The following is a 20675-nucleotide window of genomic DNA, read 5'->3' on the forward strand; positions in this document are numbered from 1 at the left end:
AAGTCCGCCACCAGGAGTAATGCGATCCCGAGAAAATGTTTCTTTTACCTCGAGTACACTAATTTTAGGAATTCTTGTCACTCCCATGTGAAACACCCTGCATATATACTGTAGATTATATATATATATATATGTGCAAAAGTAAGGTGCGCGGACACAGCAGCCCTAGGATGATAAAAATAAAATTCTTATTTAATGGCGAAAAAAGTCACGCAAGAAAAAAGGGTGAAGTGCAGAAAAACAGTTGTATTTGTTTACGGGAATAATGAAGGCTAGGCACAAGGACTTTAAAAAAAAAATAAAAAAAATATTAAATAGAAATAAGAAAGGAGCCTGACGTCCAGGCCCCTTTCTTATTTCTATTCATTATTTTTTTTTTTATTTATTTTTGTAAGTTCTCGTGTTTTAACTTTGACATTTATTCCGTCCTTTTTCAAGTTTGTTTTCCGTGTAACTAGAGTTCTTCTACCTAGACTTCATTATTCCCGTAAACTAATACAACTTTTTTTCGGGACTTGACCTTTTTTTCTTGAGTGACTTTTTTCGCCATTAAATTAGAATTTTATTTTTACCATCCTACGGCTGCTGTGTCCGCGCACCTTACTTTGGCCTATACATCAACGGAAGCATTACTATACATCAACGGAAGCATTTGTAAACATTGGCCACTTTATATATATATATATTATGTGTCTACTAGTTGCATCACGATAGTACACTCAAGCTGATCTTCGGCGATAATCCCAGATTCCAACACTTTGAAGGGAATTAAGCGAAGGGACCTTGACCGCCTTGACGGAACAAAAAGACAACGGAACATTTTTTTCGCCGAACAACGCTCGGCGGAATCCTACACGGGCATTACGAGAAAATAAAATAAAAAATTGACAAAAAAAGCGATCGCAATTTTTTTTTTTTTCTTCTACCGTGAACTACTTTTTCCCGCTTCCTGCCCGAAAACTACTTTTCCCACGAAAGCAGACGAGAGAAATAAAAAAATAAAGACAGTGAAGGCCAACCCCGTTGTTCCTAAGAAAATCTCGTCAATTTTATTTTACAACTATTTAGCTCTTCGCAAATGTAGTCCAACAGCTGCCAGATCAAGGTACCGGTTTCTTGAGAAACAACGTTTGAATACCAAGTGCGTAAAACCTGAGAGCGCCTCAATAGTTCCGTTAGAGAAAGCAGACGGCGGGACATTGAGAAATCGCCTTTCGGAACAAAAAAAAAACAAAAAAAAAAACTTAGGTCCTTTGATGATTACTGACATCGGGGTCATCGAACTCTCACTGACCATCCTTTTCCAAACATTTCGGGCTTTCGTCTATTCACCGGCATTAATTATGTCATTCGATGAACGCTTCGACCTTCGTCTGGCCACCCTTTAATAACGTCCATCCATTAGCACGTTTAATGGGGCTACGGTCGCGGACAAATTGGGTCAAATTCGCCTTCCGGCCCGAAGAGACGCGAGTCTGTTGGCGCGCGTCGCCGATAAATTGTGTCCGCATAAAACTGTCACGTCGAATGGCAAGCGATAAAGGCTTACGAGATCGCCTTAGCCCCCCTCCGGGAACCCGACAACACGACATAAGACCGCCCTACAGCACCGTGCCCCGCTTAACCCAGTCTTCGATTCACTCGTTTTCCAATTCCTGATTACGCCCTTTTTCTCTTCTTTTCGTGCGCGACTACTAGGTTCTCCTTTGTTTTCTTTATTTTATTTTAACACACTCCTCACTTCATACATATGCATACTTGCGAAATCAGACTACGGTACTGTCCGATTTAAAGACGAAATACTATATCATACTTGCACAAAAATAAAAAAATAAAAAAAAGTTATCACGGATGCGAAGATGCGAGCGTCTGCCGAGTTTAAAAATGGGGCGTGCCGGGCGCGGACACAGAATACGATAACTCACGCTTACGAACAATAATCATAATATATATATACATAAAAAAACAAGAGCAAAACCTTGGTTCAAACAAGAAAGGCCGTCCCGGTTTGTAGTATGCTCTAAATAATTGTACAACTACGATAAACCGATGTAAATCGAGCGGCAGAGAAAGCTGTGGATCGCTAAGGACCGCACCTCCTTTTGAAGGTCAGAAAATCTTTGCAAAGATGCGAGCCACACGGTACCCACGAAGTCCGAGATCGGCCGGCGTGGTGCCCACCGTGGTGCCCTTTAAAGGCAGCCTAAAAATCTCATCAGCTCAAATTAGCGGAACAAACTCGGATGAGTCGAAATCCCCACGCCCCGCGACAGCTCTCAGCGCCCGCAAATCGCTCTCTGCTTGTCCGCTAGTTCTCCAATCAAACTTTTCCCCCTCCCCCTGAGAAATTGCGTATGAACATTTCTGCCTAACTACGTGTACATATTACATCATATCCGTAAAAGTTTACGCGCTTTTGTTTTGAAAGTACCTTCAAAACGTCCCCGGAACTTGCAAACCCAGAGCTGTGCTTGAACGCGATGACATGGTAGCGAACGCGGCGTGGTACGGCTTCCTTCGGTACGACCCTGGAAGCTTCTGAGAGTTACCAGAAGCAGCGTAAACCGCGAGAAAAGGTTAAAGCGCACTCTTTTTTCTTTTGCGGTGCTCACAGACAGTTGAAATGGTTAGGTTTTAAGCCTAAACTGACTGGTCTGCTATCGGCTGTCGCTAGCCCAGGAAACCCCATAGTGGCGTGCAGTGGCGAAGACACGAGTGCCACAAAGTGCCGCGGGGTCGAGATGTGCGAAAAGTGCACTCACGCTCTTTCTCATGGTCGAATCCGACTACCACAAAGTAGTCTGCGAGCCTGGACATCCTACATTGACGTAAAAACGGCAATCCATCGAGCTGCCAAGCCAGCCTGCGTCTCCATCTTCCCACCGGGGATTGAACGAGCGCGCATGCGTCAAGCGCGCCAAGTCCGCGTGCAGGAAGTTGTGAAATGCGCTCATTTCCCGTTTTTGAGTTTTTGCTTGATCAGTTAGCTATGGTTTTTAGTCAAATGCGCTCGTTTGTTCAGCGCTAGAACCGCTTCAAAATTGAACCTTTGCCATTGTGAGAACGTCACTTAAATTGCTGGAGCTGCGATGTCATTAGTTTGATTTCGTCCATAGAAAGTTTTGTTTTAGTGTTTTAGTCCTCCCGCTTGAACTTACTTAATTAATAAACATTAAACGTAATTTTTTTTTAAATTCTAATTTTTTTAATTTAAGTTTGAGATGTGATGACGACCCTAATTTTATTAAAACGTTTATGGTTTTCTTAGGTTCTATAGCACGTCGCTTCTGCCCCCTGGGTGTGCGTTTAAAACACAACCGAGATAGTCTGTCTTGGATGTGACTAGGATCCTTTCTCTGTTCCATGTCGGCCAGGCTGGGCGCAATAAGCCACGTGTTCCGATACGAAGTGCTGATTACCCGACTCGAACCATAACTCCGCAGGTAAAACCTGCGCTGGACGATACATCAACACCATGGGATTCGTCAAAGTGGTAAAAAACAAGGCTTACTTCAAGAGGTTTCAAGTGAAGTTCAAGCGAAGGCGAGAGGGTAAGACCGACTACTACGCCCGCCGAAGGCTCGTCGTTCAAGACAAAAACAAGTACAACACTCCGAAGTACCGCATGATCGTTCGCATCACCAACCGCGACATCATCTGCCAGGTCGCATACGCCAGGATCGAGGGAGACGTGATCGTGTGCGCAGCGTACGCTCACGAGCTTCCTCGCTACGGTGTCAAGCTAGGCCTAACCAACTATGCGGCCGCCTACTGTACCGGTTTGCTGCTCGCCCGTCGCATGCTGCAGAAGTTCAAGCTCGACGAGATCTACAAGGGCCAGGAGGAGGCCAACGGCGAGGACTACTGCGTGGAGAGCATCGACGGCCAGCCGGGCGCCTTCCGCTGCTTCCTCGACGTCGGCCTGGCCCGTACCACCACGGGGGCCCGCATCTTCGGCGCCCTCAAGGGAGCCGTCGACGGAGGCATGGACATCCCGCACAGCAACAAGCGGTTCCCGGGCTACGACAACGAGTCCAAGGAGTTCAACGCGGAGGTGCACCGCAAGCACATTTACGGCCAGCACATTGCCGAGTACATGAAGGTGCTCTTGGACGACGACGAAGAGGCCTACAAGCGCCAGTTCTCCCGCTACAACAAGCTGGGCGTCACCGCGGACGAGATCGAGGAGATCTACAAAAAGGCCCACGCCGCGATCCGCAAGGACCCGGCGCACAGGGCCAAGGGGGTGCGTCCAGGCGTGGTCAAGAAGAGGTGGACCCGCATGAAGATGACCCTGTCCGAGCGCCGCAACAGGATCGCCCAGAAGAAGGCTTCGTACATCAAGAAGCTGGAGGCTGGGGCCGACTAGACCGGCGAGAACGGCGAATAAAAGCTGCCATGTTCACTGGGACCTCGTTTTCTGGAAGCCGCTGGGTGAGCGGCTCGCTTGTTTAACGAGGGCGCTTTGCAACGCGTAGCCTTTTCTGGATGGCCTGTACTTGCTCACTGCTCAGCCAGCCATATGGAAGTGCATAGCTAGGCTTATGCTTGCTCTGGAGCACATGATGCATTGGTTGAGGGCAAAACACCAGTTGGGGCAACTTGCTGTTCATGCCCCTCTATCATTTCTTCGCATGACCTGCCACAGTCGTAGCACATGGCCGAATAATTAGTCAGTTCCTAGTTCTTTATGGGTGTGTTCATACACCTGCAAAATCATTCCAGTAGTGCAGGAACATCTCTGGCTCAAAGCCCATAAGTGGTTTGTGTTTGACATGCAATATCGTGTTATATCACCTTTGGCTGAGCCATTCAGGACCCCTGCAGCCACTCCTGGCAATGCATCTAAAATTTGCAGTAGAGCAGCTCGAAATAGGTGGCTCATGCTTGGCATGAAACTTCGTTTCAACCAAGTTTATGCATCATTTTATTCTTGAAAAGCTATTTCAGCCCCTTTTGGGCTGTACTTAATCTCTGAAAAATCATTGCAGCCTGGTTGGAGTACAACTTCATTTCTAAAAACTTGCTTGTCCAGTTCCAGCATTATTTTTTCCCGAAAAAGGGGCCAGTGGGTTGAAGGGGAATTTCGCTGCAGCTCCGAGCATGTGAAGCATAAGCTTGCTCTGCAGAGCCCAGGGATCCTGGATTCAGTCCCCACTCCCGCCCATTTCCATCTGGATGAGTATCGTACCAGCATGTGGTCGTGGGTCATTCTTGGATGATGCAGGTTACCCCAGGCCAGCAGTCTCTGCACTGGCTACATTTCTTGCAGTGTAGACCAGGGTCCCTGCTCTGCTAAAGTGGAATGAGGGGCTTCCCCTGAACTCTTAACCGGTCAATTAGAACACCATTGGTGCTTTAACAAAAGTTTACCGAGCAAAAAAAAGTAATTTCAAGTGGACCACACGGGCTGAATTTTCTCGAGGCTTGGAATGAAAGATTTGTCACAGACTGAAATATATAATATAGAAGTGACACGTTTCTAAAATCAAACCTACGAGATGATGCGAAAAGCTGCTCTGCAGCTCCCACCTGATCCATATCGGAAGCTTTGAAGTGTGTGGAGCCCTTGACAACTTTTGTAGAAGTTGCAGACCGCTTTTGAAAAGCCTCAGTTATCAGTCGCCCAAGCAACCAGTTATCACTTCTACAAACAACGGTAAGAACTGCGAGGTTATTTGTAGCACTTCTCTTTTTGTTGTAAAAGTATATTTTTTTTAAATGAGCCATAAAATTGTCTTCTGGTTTCCCAGAATAGTGTGCTCTTCATATTCATAAAGCACCTTTTGAAGCTTTTCCCAAAAAGGGAGTACTGAGGCAGCTCAAATAGTTTCCCTGCCTAACTACTGGCTCGTCTTTCAAAAAGAGGTCGGAACTAGAAAGCCATCTTTCTAGAAAAGCAGGATAACCTCTAGGCGATGGACGTTCCACCGAGTCAACCCGGCAGCCAGTGAACATTTAGACGCAAGTTACACGGCCACAATACAGTGGCTAGGACGATGCCTAGAGGACAACGTCTGGTACGACCTCGGGACTTCTAGGACGACCTTGAGGGCGCAGTCTTAAGAAGACGTCCAGGACGACTTCTAGGACGACCTCAAGGACGACTTCTAAGACGACCTTGAGGACGTCTAGGACGTCCTCTTGGGCGAGATCTTAGACGACTTCTAGGACGTCCTCTTGGGCGAGATCTTGGACGACTTCTAGGACGACCTTGAGGACGATGCCTAGGACGACCTCGAGGAAGACGCCTAGAGATGATAACAAGGGATCAGGACCTCACTATCTAATAATGCCAAGAAAGGCTGACTCACACTGATTGCCACCTCTTTTTATTTATTCACACTTGCCACGACCAATGTGGAGTTTTCCGTCAACATCCGCAGATGCATTTTTCTCCAGATCCTAGCGCATAACAGCTTCGCTGTAAAACGAATAATATCTGCCGATACATGCACTAAATCTGCAAAAACGTAGCTGTATCGAATTATGTCTGCAGCTGCGTTGGGCATTGGTGCTCTTGACATTGGCAATACTAACTGTCCCACACAAATCTTGCAAAAGAAGTGTTGCTTCAATGAAGGTCAATACTTTGATATAACTAAACGCCTGGACGTAGTCGCTGGGAAGCAAGGAAGCTCCAGCTGCCCTGCCCCTCTCTCATGAAAAGGTTTGTAGCTTTGTTATAAAAACACAATGCCTCCTCCCTCAAAGAACAAATAGTTGGCTCCAAACTGGAAACCAGAAGACTGGCTTCTGCTATGACCCAAAAATGCAAGGATCTTTTTTTTTTTTTTTTTTTTTTTTTCTATGCAAAATGTAAAAGAACGGTGACAACACGTCACAAAATTGTTCGCTGAGGAAAATAAACCAAGTCATACCAAAACAGGAAGACTGCAAGAATGTTATGTCGGAGAAGCCCAAAGTCGCTTGGGTTCGTTTACTCCCTGCAACCATTTTCCTTAGTCGCATAACTCATAGTATATGGATTCTAACTTCTATTACATCTATTAATGAATGTGCACCTCAGGGGCCCTATGCTACACAACGGGACCAAGGGACCAAGACAACGCCATCTGCTGCGATCAGTAGCGGCGTGGCGCTGACCAATAGCAGCGGACGACGACGTCCAGATCCCTTGGTTCCGCTCGGTACCGCCATGTAGCATAGGGCCCCAAGCGGCTTCACAATCTTAAAGTAGAGAGTTCTGCGTCGTCGTTGAAAGTGGCTCGTGACCCAGAGCGGGACGTTCTAAGTTCTCAAATGGCAGCTTTTGAGTGGAAAAAAGCTGGATTTTGAGCTTCTTCATTTCTTCATTGTTGGATTGATGTGCGCGTTTTCATAAAAATCTCGGCACACATAAATGCCCCGCTAGAGAAACTTTAAGGTGATAATCACACTACTGGTCGTTTCACGTTGAAGTGGACCTGGCCAGACGCTAGGACCCGTCGGAGCCAATCATATTGCCGAGGGTGCGTCGCGTGACGATGCATTACGCGACGCTGCGCCCAACCGGAAAGTTGCTTGGCTCGCTCTCGGCTGGCTCTGACCGCTCCTAGTGTCCGCTGCCATTCATGTCTGCCTGGCATTGCACACTCCGCTTACCACCGATGGGAGGTTATTGCAAAACCTAAGAAGTTGCTGTTTGTCATTTGGACTTACCTGAAAATATTGCCAGATGGGTGTTTCCACGTCAGATGTCTGTCCGGGTCATATTTTGATATTTCCGTAATAAATATATGGGAAAGCCACGTTCTTCGGAGGAACATTCAGCTATATGGGAATGCCGTATCTAAATTTTTCATAGATATATAAAATTGTGAAGCTTAAGGCTTCAACATTGCTGAGATTTCACTATGGTAATTTGCACAGCCGCCAATGTCACACCAAAGCAGGCGCAAAGTTAAATTAATTTTCATTTATTTTATGGACAATTTACAACATGCGCACTGAATATTAAAAATTGCAATTATATATTTTTATGTAAAAAAAATTATGACTCATAAAAAAAAAACAATGTCCAAGCCTCGAGCTTCTCAATTTTATATCGCTGAGAAACATTTAGATATGGCATTCACATATAGCTGAATGTTCCTCCCAAGAACGCGACTTTCAAATATTACAGAAATATAAAGAATATGACCCAGACAGTCATCTTCACGATCCGACATGGAAACGCCAGTTGCGGGACGGGCGAGGCTTCGTTTGAATGCAAGAAGGCCGCAGATGCAGGAATCACACAGACGACCAGAGGAATTCTTGGCTAACTTTTATATTTGTCTCGACATTCCAAGAAGAAAGTAGGAACAGAACAACAGACACAGACTTCGCAGGAACAAAGACTACGAGGGATATGTATAAACAATAAATAATGGAGACTTTGGAAGGCATCCCTCCTCAGAGAGGGCATTGCTCTTGCATTGCATGGGTCCCAGCATCTGGAACAGAAAAGACGGGACCAGCCGTTAAACTCTGTGCGCTTCAAGGGACCACAAAGTGATACTGGGTTCGAGTAATAACCGCATATAGCCCAGTAGGGCGATAGACCGCTAGTACACGGGGGTTCTTGCTGCAAAATCGAGAAAGTATGAAACCCATTGCTGCGGCACATCTATGGAAACAACCACACCAGCCTAGTTCAGCTCGCAAATTGGTACACGGGCATCGCGTCACCACTTGGTTGCTCGGTAACAATCCATTCGTTGGTGAACACTCGGGTTCACGTTTCTGCATCATACATTCTTACAATGTCACGCAGATACTAAATATCTTCACGCGAGTTATTTTCTGAGGAGCGCTCGACTAGTGGCTTACGTTCCAACTAGCGCCGACGTCACGACTGGTCCGTGTGGAGCATCAACGCAAACTGCCGTTATCAGTTGCCATATTGAGGATCCTCTCCCCCTTTCAATTGGACTATGGTGAAACAAAAGCAGATGATAATGGCAGTTTGCGTCGATGGGATTCCCCGTCTGCTCCACAAAGACAACTCCAGAAGTAGCGCTAGTTCGAACGGAAGCTATTGGTCGCGCGCTCCTCGGGAAAAAATGCCCACTCGCACGGAGCTGTTTAGTGTCTACCTGACCCTACAATGGCCAGTACGTACCGACGAATATTTGCAGCACGAGCCGGCAAAAGAACGCTCAACAGCCCGTTCTGGCCTCGAGCCGGAAGATAGTGCTCTACGAGCGTTTCTCACGCAAAACCCGTCGCAACATACGTCACTGCTCGTTTAAGAGGGGGGACACTGGCTAGAAATTTAACTTATGAAATACTCAACTGATCGGATTGAAATTCGCAGGGGAGATTAAACATTATATTGCCACGCGCGCCGCCGAGTGAGCGCATGCGTGGCCGAATGGTTACGGCGCTTGACTGTCGCATGGAAGATCTAGGTTCGATTCCAGTCGGCGGAATGTTTTTTTATTTATTCTTTCAACTTGCCGTTCTCGTAAGTTCGAGAACATTATCGCCTGATCGAGCTCCGAATGTTCTATGCGTTGAAAATTCTATGCGAATGTTCCAGAAGCCCACACGTGCACATAAGGGGCTCCGCGTGGCGAGTTGGGGTCAGTCTCGCCCCAGCGTCGAATCCTGCTGTTACGCAGACTTCGACACCCGCGACGCTCTGCTGTTATCTTCAGTCCCCTTTTTGCTACCCTTGGGCGGAGAATGAGCGTTCGGCAATGCCTAGTTTATTTTTGTGGTAATAAAAACCCTGTACATTCGATTTCACAAATACCGCAAAATCTTCGCTCTAATAAAATGCAGAGCCAGAGTCGCCTCACAGATGACGCCCGCGTGATCTCCGCTGAAGGCAAGAATGGCAACAAAATGGCAGCCAGAGATGTTACGAACTAGGTCGTAAGCAAATGCAAGTGTGTGAATGGGCCCGAGAGGTTGTGCGACGCAAGGGGCTGCCTCACCAGGACACGACGACCGGGTTCTCGGGCGAGTTGGTCACGCGCTGCTTCTTGCGCTTCTCCGGGTCCGAGTCGTAGCCCTGGACCGGGTCCGCCTGGGCGTCCCTCAGCTCCGCAAAGTGCTCCGGGAGGTACTTGTTCACCAGGGCGTCAAAGTCCCGCTCGAGAGTCCTTGCCTGCTGGCATACCTGAGAATCCTTCTGCTCCAGAGAGGGGAGAACCGCCACCAATGCAACCGCACGTCTCTCCCAAACGTCTGCCCAGCTCTTGCCGCCCTTTTTTGTAACGCAACAAACTCGGAATCTATCAGTTATATTTCCAAATTTGTTGCTTTCCATTCTTTCACTGTAGGAGTGAATTACGTCTGAAAATGCCCTGAGCAACAATTTCCCCGAGACGGCGCATAGATTTTATTTCGAAAATTCCGCAAAACCCGTCGTCTATTTCGGGACCAGAAGTGTTTGAGGGCTGATTCCACACTGGCACCGCCAGGTTCAAACTTGCGCGAAAAAGGGCGAATAGGGTGCTTGCGCGAGACTACCATGCAACGCCGCTTCCAGTTCAAAACTTTGCCGGCTTTCGCCCAGAGTCCCGTTACGTGCGGAGGCATTGCTTTCCAGATCGCTCGAGTTCCTTTGCGTTGTGCAACGGGAACAATGGAGGAAAGTGTCAACGGTATGCTTGCAGACGACTTATTGACGTCGGATTTCGTGGTTTTCGAACGCGGCGCGATGGAAGCGACGCCAATTGTTGGGTCTTATTTGTCGACCTGTCACGCCGATCAACCGTCCCAGAGGCCTTGGCACCAAAGCGTGCGGAAAGTTCATTGTTGCGATCCAGTACAGAAAGAGCCCAGCAAACGACAAAGCTAAGAAACCCACTTAGATCCAGAGTTGCAGTCCCCACCAAAACACACTCGACATGCGAAACATAGGGCTCCATGTCTTAGTGTAGAGCGAGTCTTCGGTATACACGAACTGAACACTGTGGCGTCACGACGCGGTGGTGGCACGTCAATCGCACTTCCGGTCTGGGGCTGTGGGCAGAAGTCCCCATGCCAGACGAGTATTCCTACTTTGTTTTGAAAGGAACCAGACAAAAATTTGCCTTCTCGTCAAAACGCCGCGACTAGGGCCGTACCAAAATTGTCGAGAAAGGTTTGAAGGTCAGTTTTCACATGCTCGGTTCGTCCAAGAATCTGGATATGTGCCGTGAAAAGGAAAAAGCAGACGCTGTCGGACAACGATTGCTTGGACGGAAAGCACTTTGGGTTGAATTCACGGATACTTGTGGTCATCAGATTTATTTGTTTTCTTCCAACATGAACGCCAGAAAACCGTCAAGTTGTGTGGACCACCTGCGGACTACGTTCAGTGCGTCTTCAAGTTCAAACGGCCGCCTGATCGTTCGAATTGTCGTCTGCTCTCTTAGACGACGCCGGCCCGTAGAGCAAATGTTGGCCCGGTACTTGCGATAAGAAGTAAGTGCAGGCATCAAAAGACTTAAATTTGAAGGTTGGTAAGCAGGCTCGATGTAAACAGCACATACAAGGAGATGTTGATCATTGTTACCAGTGACCATCACCGACTTGCTATGCCTAATTCACTTGGTCCAACTCTGCTTGCGATTTTGAGTATCGGCGTCGACCATCTCAGCTATGGTTCACGCTTTCGCAGCCCGAGCGGCGTCGTGAATGAAAATTGCGAGCGAGATCTCATCATGCGAATCAGGTTTTAGTGTACTATCGGGGAAAAATGAAATGCGAACAGAGGAGCGCGTGGCTCGCGGTACAGGCTGCGCCGCCTGGAAGTGAGCCTAGGAGCGAGGGTGCGTGGCCTACCTCGATGTGTTCACGCCTCTCGCTCTGCGCTCCCCAAGCCTCAGCAGTGCGCCTCTTCGTGCGCTGAAATCTATCACCACTATCTTTGCTGGCTCAGCGCGTGCGGTGCAAAGAAGCTCGCCGCACTCACCGAGCAGGCAAACATAGCGGTGACAGCTTCCAGCGCACTGAGAGGCGCACTGCCGAAGCTGGGGGAACGCCTGTCAAGGGGCGTGAACACATCTAAGTAGGCCACGCACCCTCGCCCCTAGGTTCACTTCCAGGCGGCGCAGCCTGTACTGCGAGCCACGCGCTCCTCTGTTCGCATTTCATTTTTCCCCGATAGTACATACTGCGGCGTCCACGCAAAATGAATCGCCACATGACACATTATTGATGCGAAGTTTTGTGGTGTAAACAAGTCAGACATCGCCAGGAAGACGTAGAATCAACAATTCGAACGCGGAAAAGGGCAGGGGGACTCACACCGACGCCGACAACATCGCATTTCAATGGTTTGTTTATGGGCGACGGCGAGCTTCTTGCCCACACCCCCATTGCGCATGCGCGGCGCCGGTGGCGTCCGCTAGGGGCGCTCCGGTTTGTTTGTAAACATGAGTTGGTGTATAAGGTCGCTTTCAAGGAATACAGTGATTGGCTGCTTCTGCACCTCTCAAAAAGGCAGATCGGAATGTAGACAGATTAAAACATCAACCCACCTGTTTAAAAAAAAAAAAAAAAAATAGGCAGCACTGGCTGAGAGTATCAACGAATGCAAGACCGTTAGCTGGTATCGAGGTAAGTGGGAAAGCAAGGTGCCCATTCTTTCGACTCCTTTTATCCAACCGAGGTCCAGTGGTGCCTGCGAGATCGCAGACCCACAACGACCGCCAGAAACGTGACTTCAGGAGCACGACTCATTCTTTGACTGGCAGGGTTTCAAGAAGTCGACAGACATTACGAGTTTCAACTAATACGGTGACTATGACACATCTTTCAGTAGGTATAGTAACTATGTGGTAAAGTATGAATATATAATAACAATGGTCTTTATTTAGCATTTGGAGCGACTAGTATCAAGAAAGAACAAACCGACTTGCCCTTGTACATTTTTAAGATGATCTGAACCACAAATCGAAGTTTAGACGGAGAGTTTAGAAATGAACTGTAGAGGAGATATTCTATGAATTTTTTTTCCTTTCTTAACCTAATGATGTGGGTGGGTCAAAAGCTTTAAATATTATTCTGATGATTGCCCATACTTTATGAGTATCTCCCGTAAGCCATTTGTTGAATGGATCTTGCCAGGCAGACGTTGAATCCCTCATTACTAAAGTCTTCATTGTGGAAGTTTGTCTGATAAAGATATTGAAGAATTAGCGCAGGAAACCTGTTTGCTCTCTCAGTCAAAGTTTCTGTACATCCAAATGCGTCTCCTAAGCAGACATTTCTCAGGGCCTCGCTAGGCAGCCTCACGCTATATCGGCCTTGTGACAAAATATTTCGACCCAGATGAACGAATTAGCGTGAGACCTCACAGAGTCTCATTTACTACGCCTGGTTTCATTTGCTTGGCTGGAGACTCGAACAAGGGCCGACTGGTATATCTAGGAGAAATATTGCAAAATCGTCTTAGCATCAACCGCTTCTGGCGATTCTTCAAGCTACACAGGTAGCATGCGATACAGTCTTGAATCAAAACGACCCCAGGTTGCCAGCGTGCAACAGCATTAGAAAAAAAACTCCCGAGGGCAAAACCTTTGCCTCTTATAGGAACGTAACTGAGGAAGAGGGTTTTACGAATCACACTGGGTCCAGACGTCCAAAAGCCCCACTGGCGTGCCGCCTGCTACCTTCTTTTCAGGAAGCATGCCAGCACAGAGTTGGCAGGCAGCAGACTGGAGCGGTGATGACGAGGAAACCTCGCCAGGTAAACACCATTGGCAACGTGCACAGTCTGTCGAAACATTGTCCGCAAGGGCAGAAGAAAATAGATGGTGATGATGTTCATGCTGAAGTGTGAAACTGTGCTGGGGCAAATGATGGCCATGACAGGTGCTATAATGAGGACCATGACATTGAATCATTCTCTTTTCAAGGATGCACCAGGATGATCAGAAAAAGCAGACGTGAAAAACAGCAAACCCGCCCCATTCACCGCACCAATGCAGCGTGAGAGTGACACAGACCACCAGAAACATTCACCAAACAGACCAAAAGACCCAAGGAGAGCGGACGGCAAAGAAGCAAGCCAAGAGAGAGAGAGAATGTGCAAGTCTGGAGCCACCATTCAGAAAAGCCCAGAAAATTCGGACACCAAACCCAGAAGCACGTTAGAGATGCCAGAGCGCCTGCCCTCCGCCCCTCCCACCCCCCACTAAGGCCGCGGGGCCTTTCTCACCCGACCAGAGTTAACGAAGGTGCTCTCACCCCAGACTTGACCTTTGGAAAGAGGAGAGAAATAAATAATACACGTTGGAGAAACCCAAAGGCTCTCTCACTGCAACACAAAACACCAAATAGAGCGAGAAAAGGAAAACACTAGCGGGAATACAAAGTTTGCTTCAACCACGCAAAACCATTGCACCCTGGCAACCGCCCAAATATCCACTATATATTTCGGGTGCATCCCAAAAGTTCTCGGCCTGACCCAGAGGAAGGCGACAGAGGCGCATGAACTTGCGTTATTTTTCTATATGGTCCCATTTGAGGTCCACACACTTTGCCCAACGATGCTCCAGTATCTAGATCCCCTCGAAAAACAAGTGGGAAGTTTTGTCCTTCAAAAAGCGGGTCACAGCATCAATGACTAACAGCAGAAAGCTTCTTTTTCAGCTGGGGGAAGAGATACAAGTCTGATGAGGCGAGATCTGGCGAGTACGCTGGATGGTAGACCAGAGAAAAGCTGCAGGAGTGGATGGCAGGCCTCGCCGCAGGAGTGCGGTAGTGGGGCACATTGTCCCGATGGAACAGCAACCCCCTTCCAGAGCATACCGCGACGTTTGGCCTCGATGGCATCCAGCGAACAATGAATAAGGGCTGCATAGTAGTTCTCGGTCATTCTTTGCCCTTTGTGAAGAAAATCGCTGAGCAGCACGCCTTTCGAATCCCAAAAAAAACAGTGGCTATCACCTTGTCCACTGATAGAACAGAACAAGCCTTCTTCGGCGGCGGAGAGCAGAGGCAGATCCTGACATTTTGTTTAAAGGAGTTGAAGATGATGACGCAAGCTCCGGGCATTTTTGGGTGGCGTCCGCAAGAGACGAAAGGCACCGACATGTGTGTATTCCGGCCCCCTGTTGACTCACAAAGCTTGATGTGATGCGCTTTCCCACAAACTTTTTTTTTTTTTCCTTGCTTCTAAAATACAAAAGGTATTGTTCGGGTGGGGGATCCACCCCTGGTAGAATGGAAGGGTGTTTCCACCGTTTAGACTGGGCTTTGCTGTCGGGTTGAAAGTGGTGGACCCAGGTTTCGTCCACAGAAGCCTGTGGGATCTGGCCCCAGCAGCTCGAGACTGCCCCTCGATGTGGTGTAGCGGGCGCGTTTTTATCTCACGTGAGAGCTATCTTGGAACTGATCTGGCGGAGATCTCGTGAAAGACGTTGGGTCAACATGCACTCCAACTGTGGTTTTGAAGACACCCGTGACTTGTGCGATGGTAAAGATTTTTACTCGGCGACCTGCCACTACCTCGTCGTGCGGACAGTCCGTTTTCTCGCGCGATCACTTCCACGGGGCTGCCGAGGCGAGGGTCGCCTTCGAGGCTCTTCCATCCTCGATTGAATTTGGCGGCCCACTTTTTCATTGTGCTGTAGATGGGGCACCCTGTGCCTACGTCAGCACCTGGTCCTTGTGGACGCCTGCCTGGGATAGGCCTTTACGAGAAATATATTCAATCCCCGAACGTGCCTTCACTTTCTTCGTTTTAGCTCGACTGTGCGGACTGCCACCTGGTGGTGGCTGCTACCGGAAAACTGTATTGTGCGCACACATCTGTCGCGAATCTTAATAAGTACCCATGCGCTATAATAAAAATTTGTATCTGTGCTCGCACTCCTTCCGTGTCAGGCCGAGAACTTTTGGGACGCGTGGTGTACGCTGTCTCAGCCCAATCCAAGTTGGCACTGCTGTTTTGCGGTAGTTCACAAAACTATGATTTTCCGAGAAAAATGTTTTTCCAGAAAGCCACACACGTAAAGAAAGACTTTAAGACCAGTGTGCCTGAAACTTTCCAAGATGCGCACGTGACATTTGTCAGCAACTCATGTTTTCGTGCACTGGGATTGGGACTGTGATTTTAAATTTAGTTCCATTCGAACGGCTACTTTGTATGCATATTTTTGGTCTCCGATTTGTGAAATATCTGAATTCGAGAGCCAATATCATTTCAGACTGTGCATTGTTTTTTTCTTTTTTAAATTATTTATGTGCCACCAGACAGTGACCATTAGGTTGTTTGGTGGCTGGATTAGGGCATGAAACAAGTAAAAGATTCTTATCATCACCACAATGACGAGGTCCTTTAAAAGCCTCCCACGCCTCCTGCATCTGTATCACTCTTCAGTGTTGCTGAGGTTGAACTTCCGTTGCGTGGAATTTCCCAAATGCCACGCATTGTGATGAGCAAGATGTGCAAAGATGTTGTATTTCTACAGCTTTTTACAGTTAACTACAACGACAATTCCTTTTTATAATGTTAAAATCTCACTTTAATTTAAAATTGAGGTTTAGTAAAATGTGGGAAGAGCATTATCTGCTGTTGTTTGCACAGAAGCATGCATGACGTTGACCTCTGCTGTTCATATTTCATGCCTGGTGTCCAATCCAAGCTCTTATATACATATCCGGAAGTTCAGAACTGTCACCGATTAATGGCTATAAAAGTATTATAATCGGTGTTTTTGCGCACAATCCTTAACAATTAACTTTTTCTTCCGCATTCAATACACGTTTTGCAAACTCTTTCGGTACAGGAATTTGAACACATTTTCTTGGCATTTCGATCAATGTTTTGTTTTCCTCTTCCTGTCCGAGTTTCCTTTTGCACTAATGTGTATTGTTGATGTCCGCATACATTACTAGTATGGCCTGTTTTCCCTTTGTGGGCACCAAAATTATAAAAAAGTACTGCATATCCTTCTACCGTTAATGTTTGACTTTCTCATCTTCATCTGGGCATTAATTAAGTTTTATGCTCTAACAAGGGGTACCATTATTCAATCCCCTTTTTCTAACTATTCCGAGCTTGATACAAAAAAATTAATGAGTGCATTAAAAATAATTACGAAAGAACAGAGCTGGACTGATTGAGGGTAGCAGAGAGATTTTGCAATTTTCCAGGCGATTTTCCAGGAACTACTGACGCGGCATGCAAGGCATGGCACGCACGACTGCAGTAGTCTCTGCTGCAGTCAAAGTTCGGGAACTTCTAGCATCAAAAGCCAACGCGAAAACTCAATCTTCTGCATGCCTGAAGCTCCTTTGAGTTTGCTCCTTTTCCAGCTATGGCAGAGAATCCAAGCAGGGAGGATGGACCGTCCCACTCTTAAAAGCGAGGGAGTGTCTCCAAACTTAAGCATTGTGCAAAACTCGACTCACATGATTGAAGGTGTAGCAATTCTTGAAGATGAGCTTGATATCTGCCAAATATTCGGGCACATCTTCGTAGTGGTTGAAGTGCGAGGGAGAGAGCTTCTGCTTTATCGTTGTCAGATCCATGGGCTTGGTGATCACCTTGTAGTAGTTGGGAACCTGCAACGTCGCCAGGGTTGTCACAAAACCAGCGCCCTCGCGCCACGTCACCGGGAACTGAACCGTCGGATCTTGCACTTACCGTCCGGCTTACAGGAATGTGAAACGGAATGCTTAGTTCGTGACAAAACAGGTGTAGCAGGATCCTCTCGCATATCTGCAAGAGAGCCAAAGACGCCATGAGCCACGAGGAACCAACTGCTAGATTAGACCGTGTTCAAAGACGGGGAAGGAAGCGCCAGCACTGACCAGGAGCTCTCTTCCACTGAGCCCAACGGGAGTTTTTCGCTTGGAACCCGCTGACTCCCGAGGGATGTTGCACTTGAGGATATCCAGGCACAGTAAGCAAGTCCAGTCTTCGCTGCAAACAGACACAATTCTCTCAGGCTCCTTTCCCGCTGCGCTACAACCTGCCTGCCAACAGCTACAGAAAGATCCTAAATATGAGCTCCAGGCCAGACATCACTGAATCAACCTATTTTCTTTTTTCATGTTGTGAGAAATGGGGTAAACAGCGCATCCTGACAGTGGTTATGTCCCCTATAAAACATACACAATTGTGCCACAACAAAAAAACAAACAATTGTAGCATAAAGTAGAACCTCTCTGTTGCAAAGGCTGATCAAAGTAGAGATATGGATATAGTGAAGCAAAGTTAAATTATGCTTGTACTACCGTTACAGGCATTTGAATGACTGATATATAGCGAAGATTCTAATGTAGAGAATATTTTCATGAAAACAATTTACCAAACCACAAAATCTGCTTCTCAGAGAAAAACTGCTCCGAGACATGTTTCAAGATTATATTTTTCGAGTTTTCAGGGCGAGTGGTTGTATGCCTAATCAGGCTGACCATAGTTGGTTTTTCTTTCGAACTCTTCTGTTTGTTTTTTAATGTCTCAAAGCGTGATGCACCAAGGAGCTCACTGCCCTAGAGTGGCGCAAGGACAGGGTCTGAAAGGGCGCTCCGGGTGAGCCCCTGAAGTACCTGGGAGTGGCGCTGAGGGAAGGCACGTGGCACTGCAGGTGGTAGACACGAGGACACGACCCGCAGCAGAGCAGTTCCCCTCCGTCGTGGCACACCGAGCACCAGTCCTCGTTCGGGTCCGAGCTGCTGCAAGCCGACGGACAAATGAACGTCTTGGACGCACCGGGGAGGGACGCCCTGACACGGACGGTGCGTGGCACCACCCGGCATCGAGCAGCTCCCTGCCTCGCTGGAAAGCCTCAGTTTAACGATAGGAATAGTCTAAGGGAACTCTGACCTTAAAGCGCAATGCAACTGTGGGCCTTAGAGGCAAAACGAGTAACAACGAAATAATAAACTTTTGTGGAAATTATGTTTTTGTTTTTAAACACCCACCAACTATAGTCGGTAATAGGCAACGTTACTAAAACACTCAGTTGGGAAACTCCCATAGAGACAGCTTTGAAAAAGTGGCCCCGATCTGTCTCCGAGCACCGAGCTAATGACGAACAAGACGCCACCATTTCTCCCGCAGCGGCCACTCGAGGAACTGCACGTGACTTCTACTTTGGCTTTAAGAACAGATACAGCGGAAGAGGTTACAGGGGTGCCACCCCCGTCTCCCCGACGGACGCGCCGCATTCAACATCCGAAGTTAAAATGCACCTAGGTCTGGACGCGCTACCTGAACGGCTCGCTCAGGCATGGTTGTATAAAAACAATATTAATTGTTCCGCAAAACCTTGCGAACTAAAGATGATAAAAACATCACGTGCCCATCATTTGGTACTAAACTCCAATAAATTTTATACAAAAAGAGTCTTTTTCGTTTGTTTTTTACGCAAAAACAGGCTTTCAAAAAGCTCAAGGTGACCACAGTACAGACAAATGACAAAGAGTGCCGCTGTTGTCGCATTTAGCTCGGTCTGAGTGGACGCCAGCGGCCCAGGTTTCGACGGCGAGTTTCCCAACTGAGTGTTTCAGTGACGTTGGTAATAGGTTAAGAGTTCCGGGGAAACTCGTCCTACCTCTTTCCAGTTTAATAGAGCAAACGCAGAAGAAGAGGCAACCTCCTCTCCTGCGTTAGCTCCGCTAAAGTGGGAAGAGGTGGGAAGAGCTACCCCCAAACTCAGATCAAATCAAAGCTTTATTTGACAAGAGGCCAGACAAGAAGCTCTCAAAAAAACAGCTCGACTGGGTCTGGTATTTCTTTACATTTACATTGACCGCATCTTTGACATACTCAAAAACACGTCACATTGTATAAAAAAAATAACGACAAAAACAGGTAATTCAAAATCACGTTAGACGAAGCTATGCACAGCACAAGCGGAGGTCTTCTTTATTTAATGCGTACATGTTTATGCTGTTTGTGATCCACTCGTTTAATAAGGATGGTACATTATAATGTACTTAGTGACTAAAAGTTATAGTTTGTGTGAGATTGAGGAAGCACATGTCTCTGTACAATGTGTGTTAACATTACTTTCATTTGTTGTAAATGCTCAAAGAATGTATTAAAAAATCTGCGAATGCCTCAGATGAGAAACAAATCGCGTGAATTAAACGGGATTTGTACACGCTTCTTACAGGAAGCATTCGAAATTTCGTAAACAAAGGTTCTGTGTGGTCCTTATATAAAACATCCGCAATATAGCGTAACCTTTTTTTCTGCAGCAGTAATATATTTTAAAGATTTGTTTTTGTCATTTAGGCCACACAAGATGACAATAAGATTGAAATAGAGCACGGTAAATTTGTACCTTAATGTGGGGGGTAAAACACTCTGGCAACGAGCGACAAGACGGACAGCTCGAGAAAGTTGACAAACTATAGATAGTTCACGTGAGATTCCCACATCGAGTGCTTCGAAAAAAATACAGCTAGTAGTTCAACTGTCAAAGTGCGAAGTTGGATTGTATGATATACCGCGACTGGTTTATTTGTAGCCTTAAATAAAATAGCTTCGGATTTTGTCCCCTTTACGTTGAGCCGATTTACCTCGGACCATGTGGAAAACTTTCTCAGAACAGAGTTTGCTTCACATATTACTATATTAGCATCATCAGCAGAGAGAAACAGGCTTAAGTTCTATCGTCTGCATAGATAATAAACTGCGCTTCATTATCAATGTTCACAATATCACTGATGTATAGACATTAAATGAAAGAGGTCCTAATATACTTCTCGTGGTACAGCTTGCTGTACAT

The 20675-nt window shown here is 47.0% G+C and overlaps 3 protein-coding genes across 22 annotated transcripts in view; 1 reads left to right on the forward strand and 2 right to left on the reverse strand.

Moving 5' to 3' along the window:
• The window catches only part of LOC8052027 (myotubularin-related protein 13), a 90270-nt gene extending 87334 nt beyond the window's left edge, over positions 1–2936 (reverse strand). The window contains exon 1 of one of the 2 annotated variants that reach the window (XM_029992427.3): positions 2763–2936. In XM_029992427.3, coding sequence (XP_029848287.2) covers positions 2763–2817 — 55 coding nt within the window. In that variant the 5' untranslated portion in view covers positions 2818–2936. The remainder of the gene's footprint in view (positions 1–2762) is intronic. The other variant, XM_029992428.3, reaches the window with a different exon arrangement.
• A 366-nt stretch (positions 2937–3302) lies between these two features.
• Positions 3303–4405, forward strand: LOC8052028 (60S ribosomal protein L5-A). The gene has a single exon (XM_002434005.4). The coding sequence runs from the start codon at positions 3476–3478 to the stop codon at positions 4367–4369; it is 894 nt and encodes a 297-aa protein (XP_002434050.1). The 5' UTR covers positions 3303–3475; the 3' UTR covers positions 4370–4405.
• A 3849-nt stretch (positions 4406–8254) lies between these two features.
• Positions 8255–20675, reverse strand: part of LOC8052029 (E3 ubiquitin-protein ligase TRIM33) — a 123532-nt gene continuing 111111 nt past the window's right edge. For 6 of the 19 annotated variants that reach the window (XM_040504681.2, XM_040504680.2, XM_040504675.2 and 3 more), the window contains 6 exons: positions 18487–18612; positions 17746–17857; positions 17579–17653; positions 17344–17496; positions 9927–10123; positions 8255–8438 (listed from right to left, as the gene is read on the reverse strand). In XM_040504681.2, the coding sequence (XP_040360615.1) occupies position 8438; positions 9927–10123; positions 17344–17496; positions 17579–17653; positions 17746–17857; positions 18487–18612 (664 nt within the window). In that variant the 3' untranslated portion in view covers positions 8255–8437. Of the gene's footprint in view, positions 8439–9922; positions 10124–14172; positions 14185–17343; positions 17497–17578; positions 17654–17745; positions 17858–18486; positions 18613–20675 lie in introns of those variants that run through there. The other 13 variants (XM_040504674.1, XM_040504676.1, XM_040504667.1 and 10 more) reach the window with 6 other exon arrangements.

This window comes from Ixodes scapularis, unplaced genomic scaffold, assembly GCF_016920785.2.
Source record: "Ixodes scapularis isolate PalLabHiFi unplaced genomic scaffold, ASM1692078v2 PGA_scaffold7__128_contigs__length_106722199, whole genome shotgun sequence".
NCBI classification, from domain to species: domain Eukaryota; kingdom Metazoa; phylum Arthropoda; class Arachnida; order Ixodida; family Ixodidae; genus Ixodes; species Ixodes scapularis.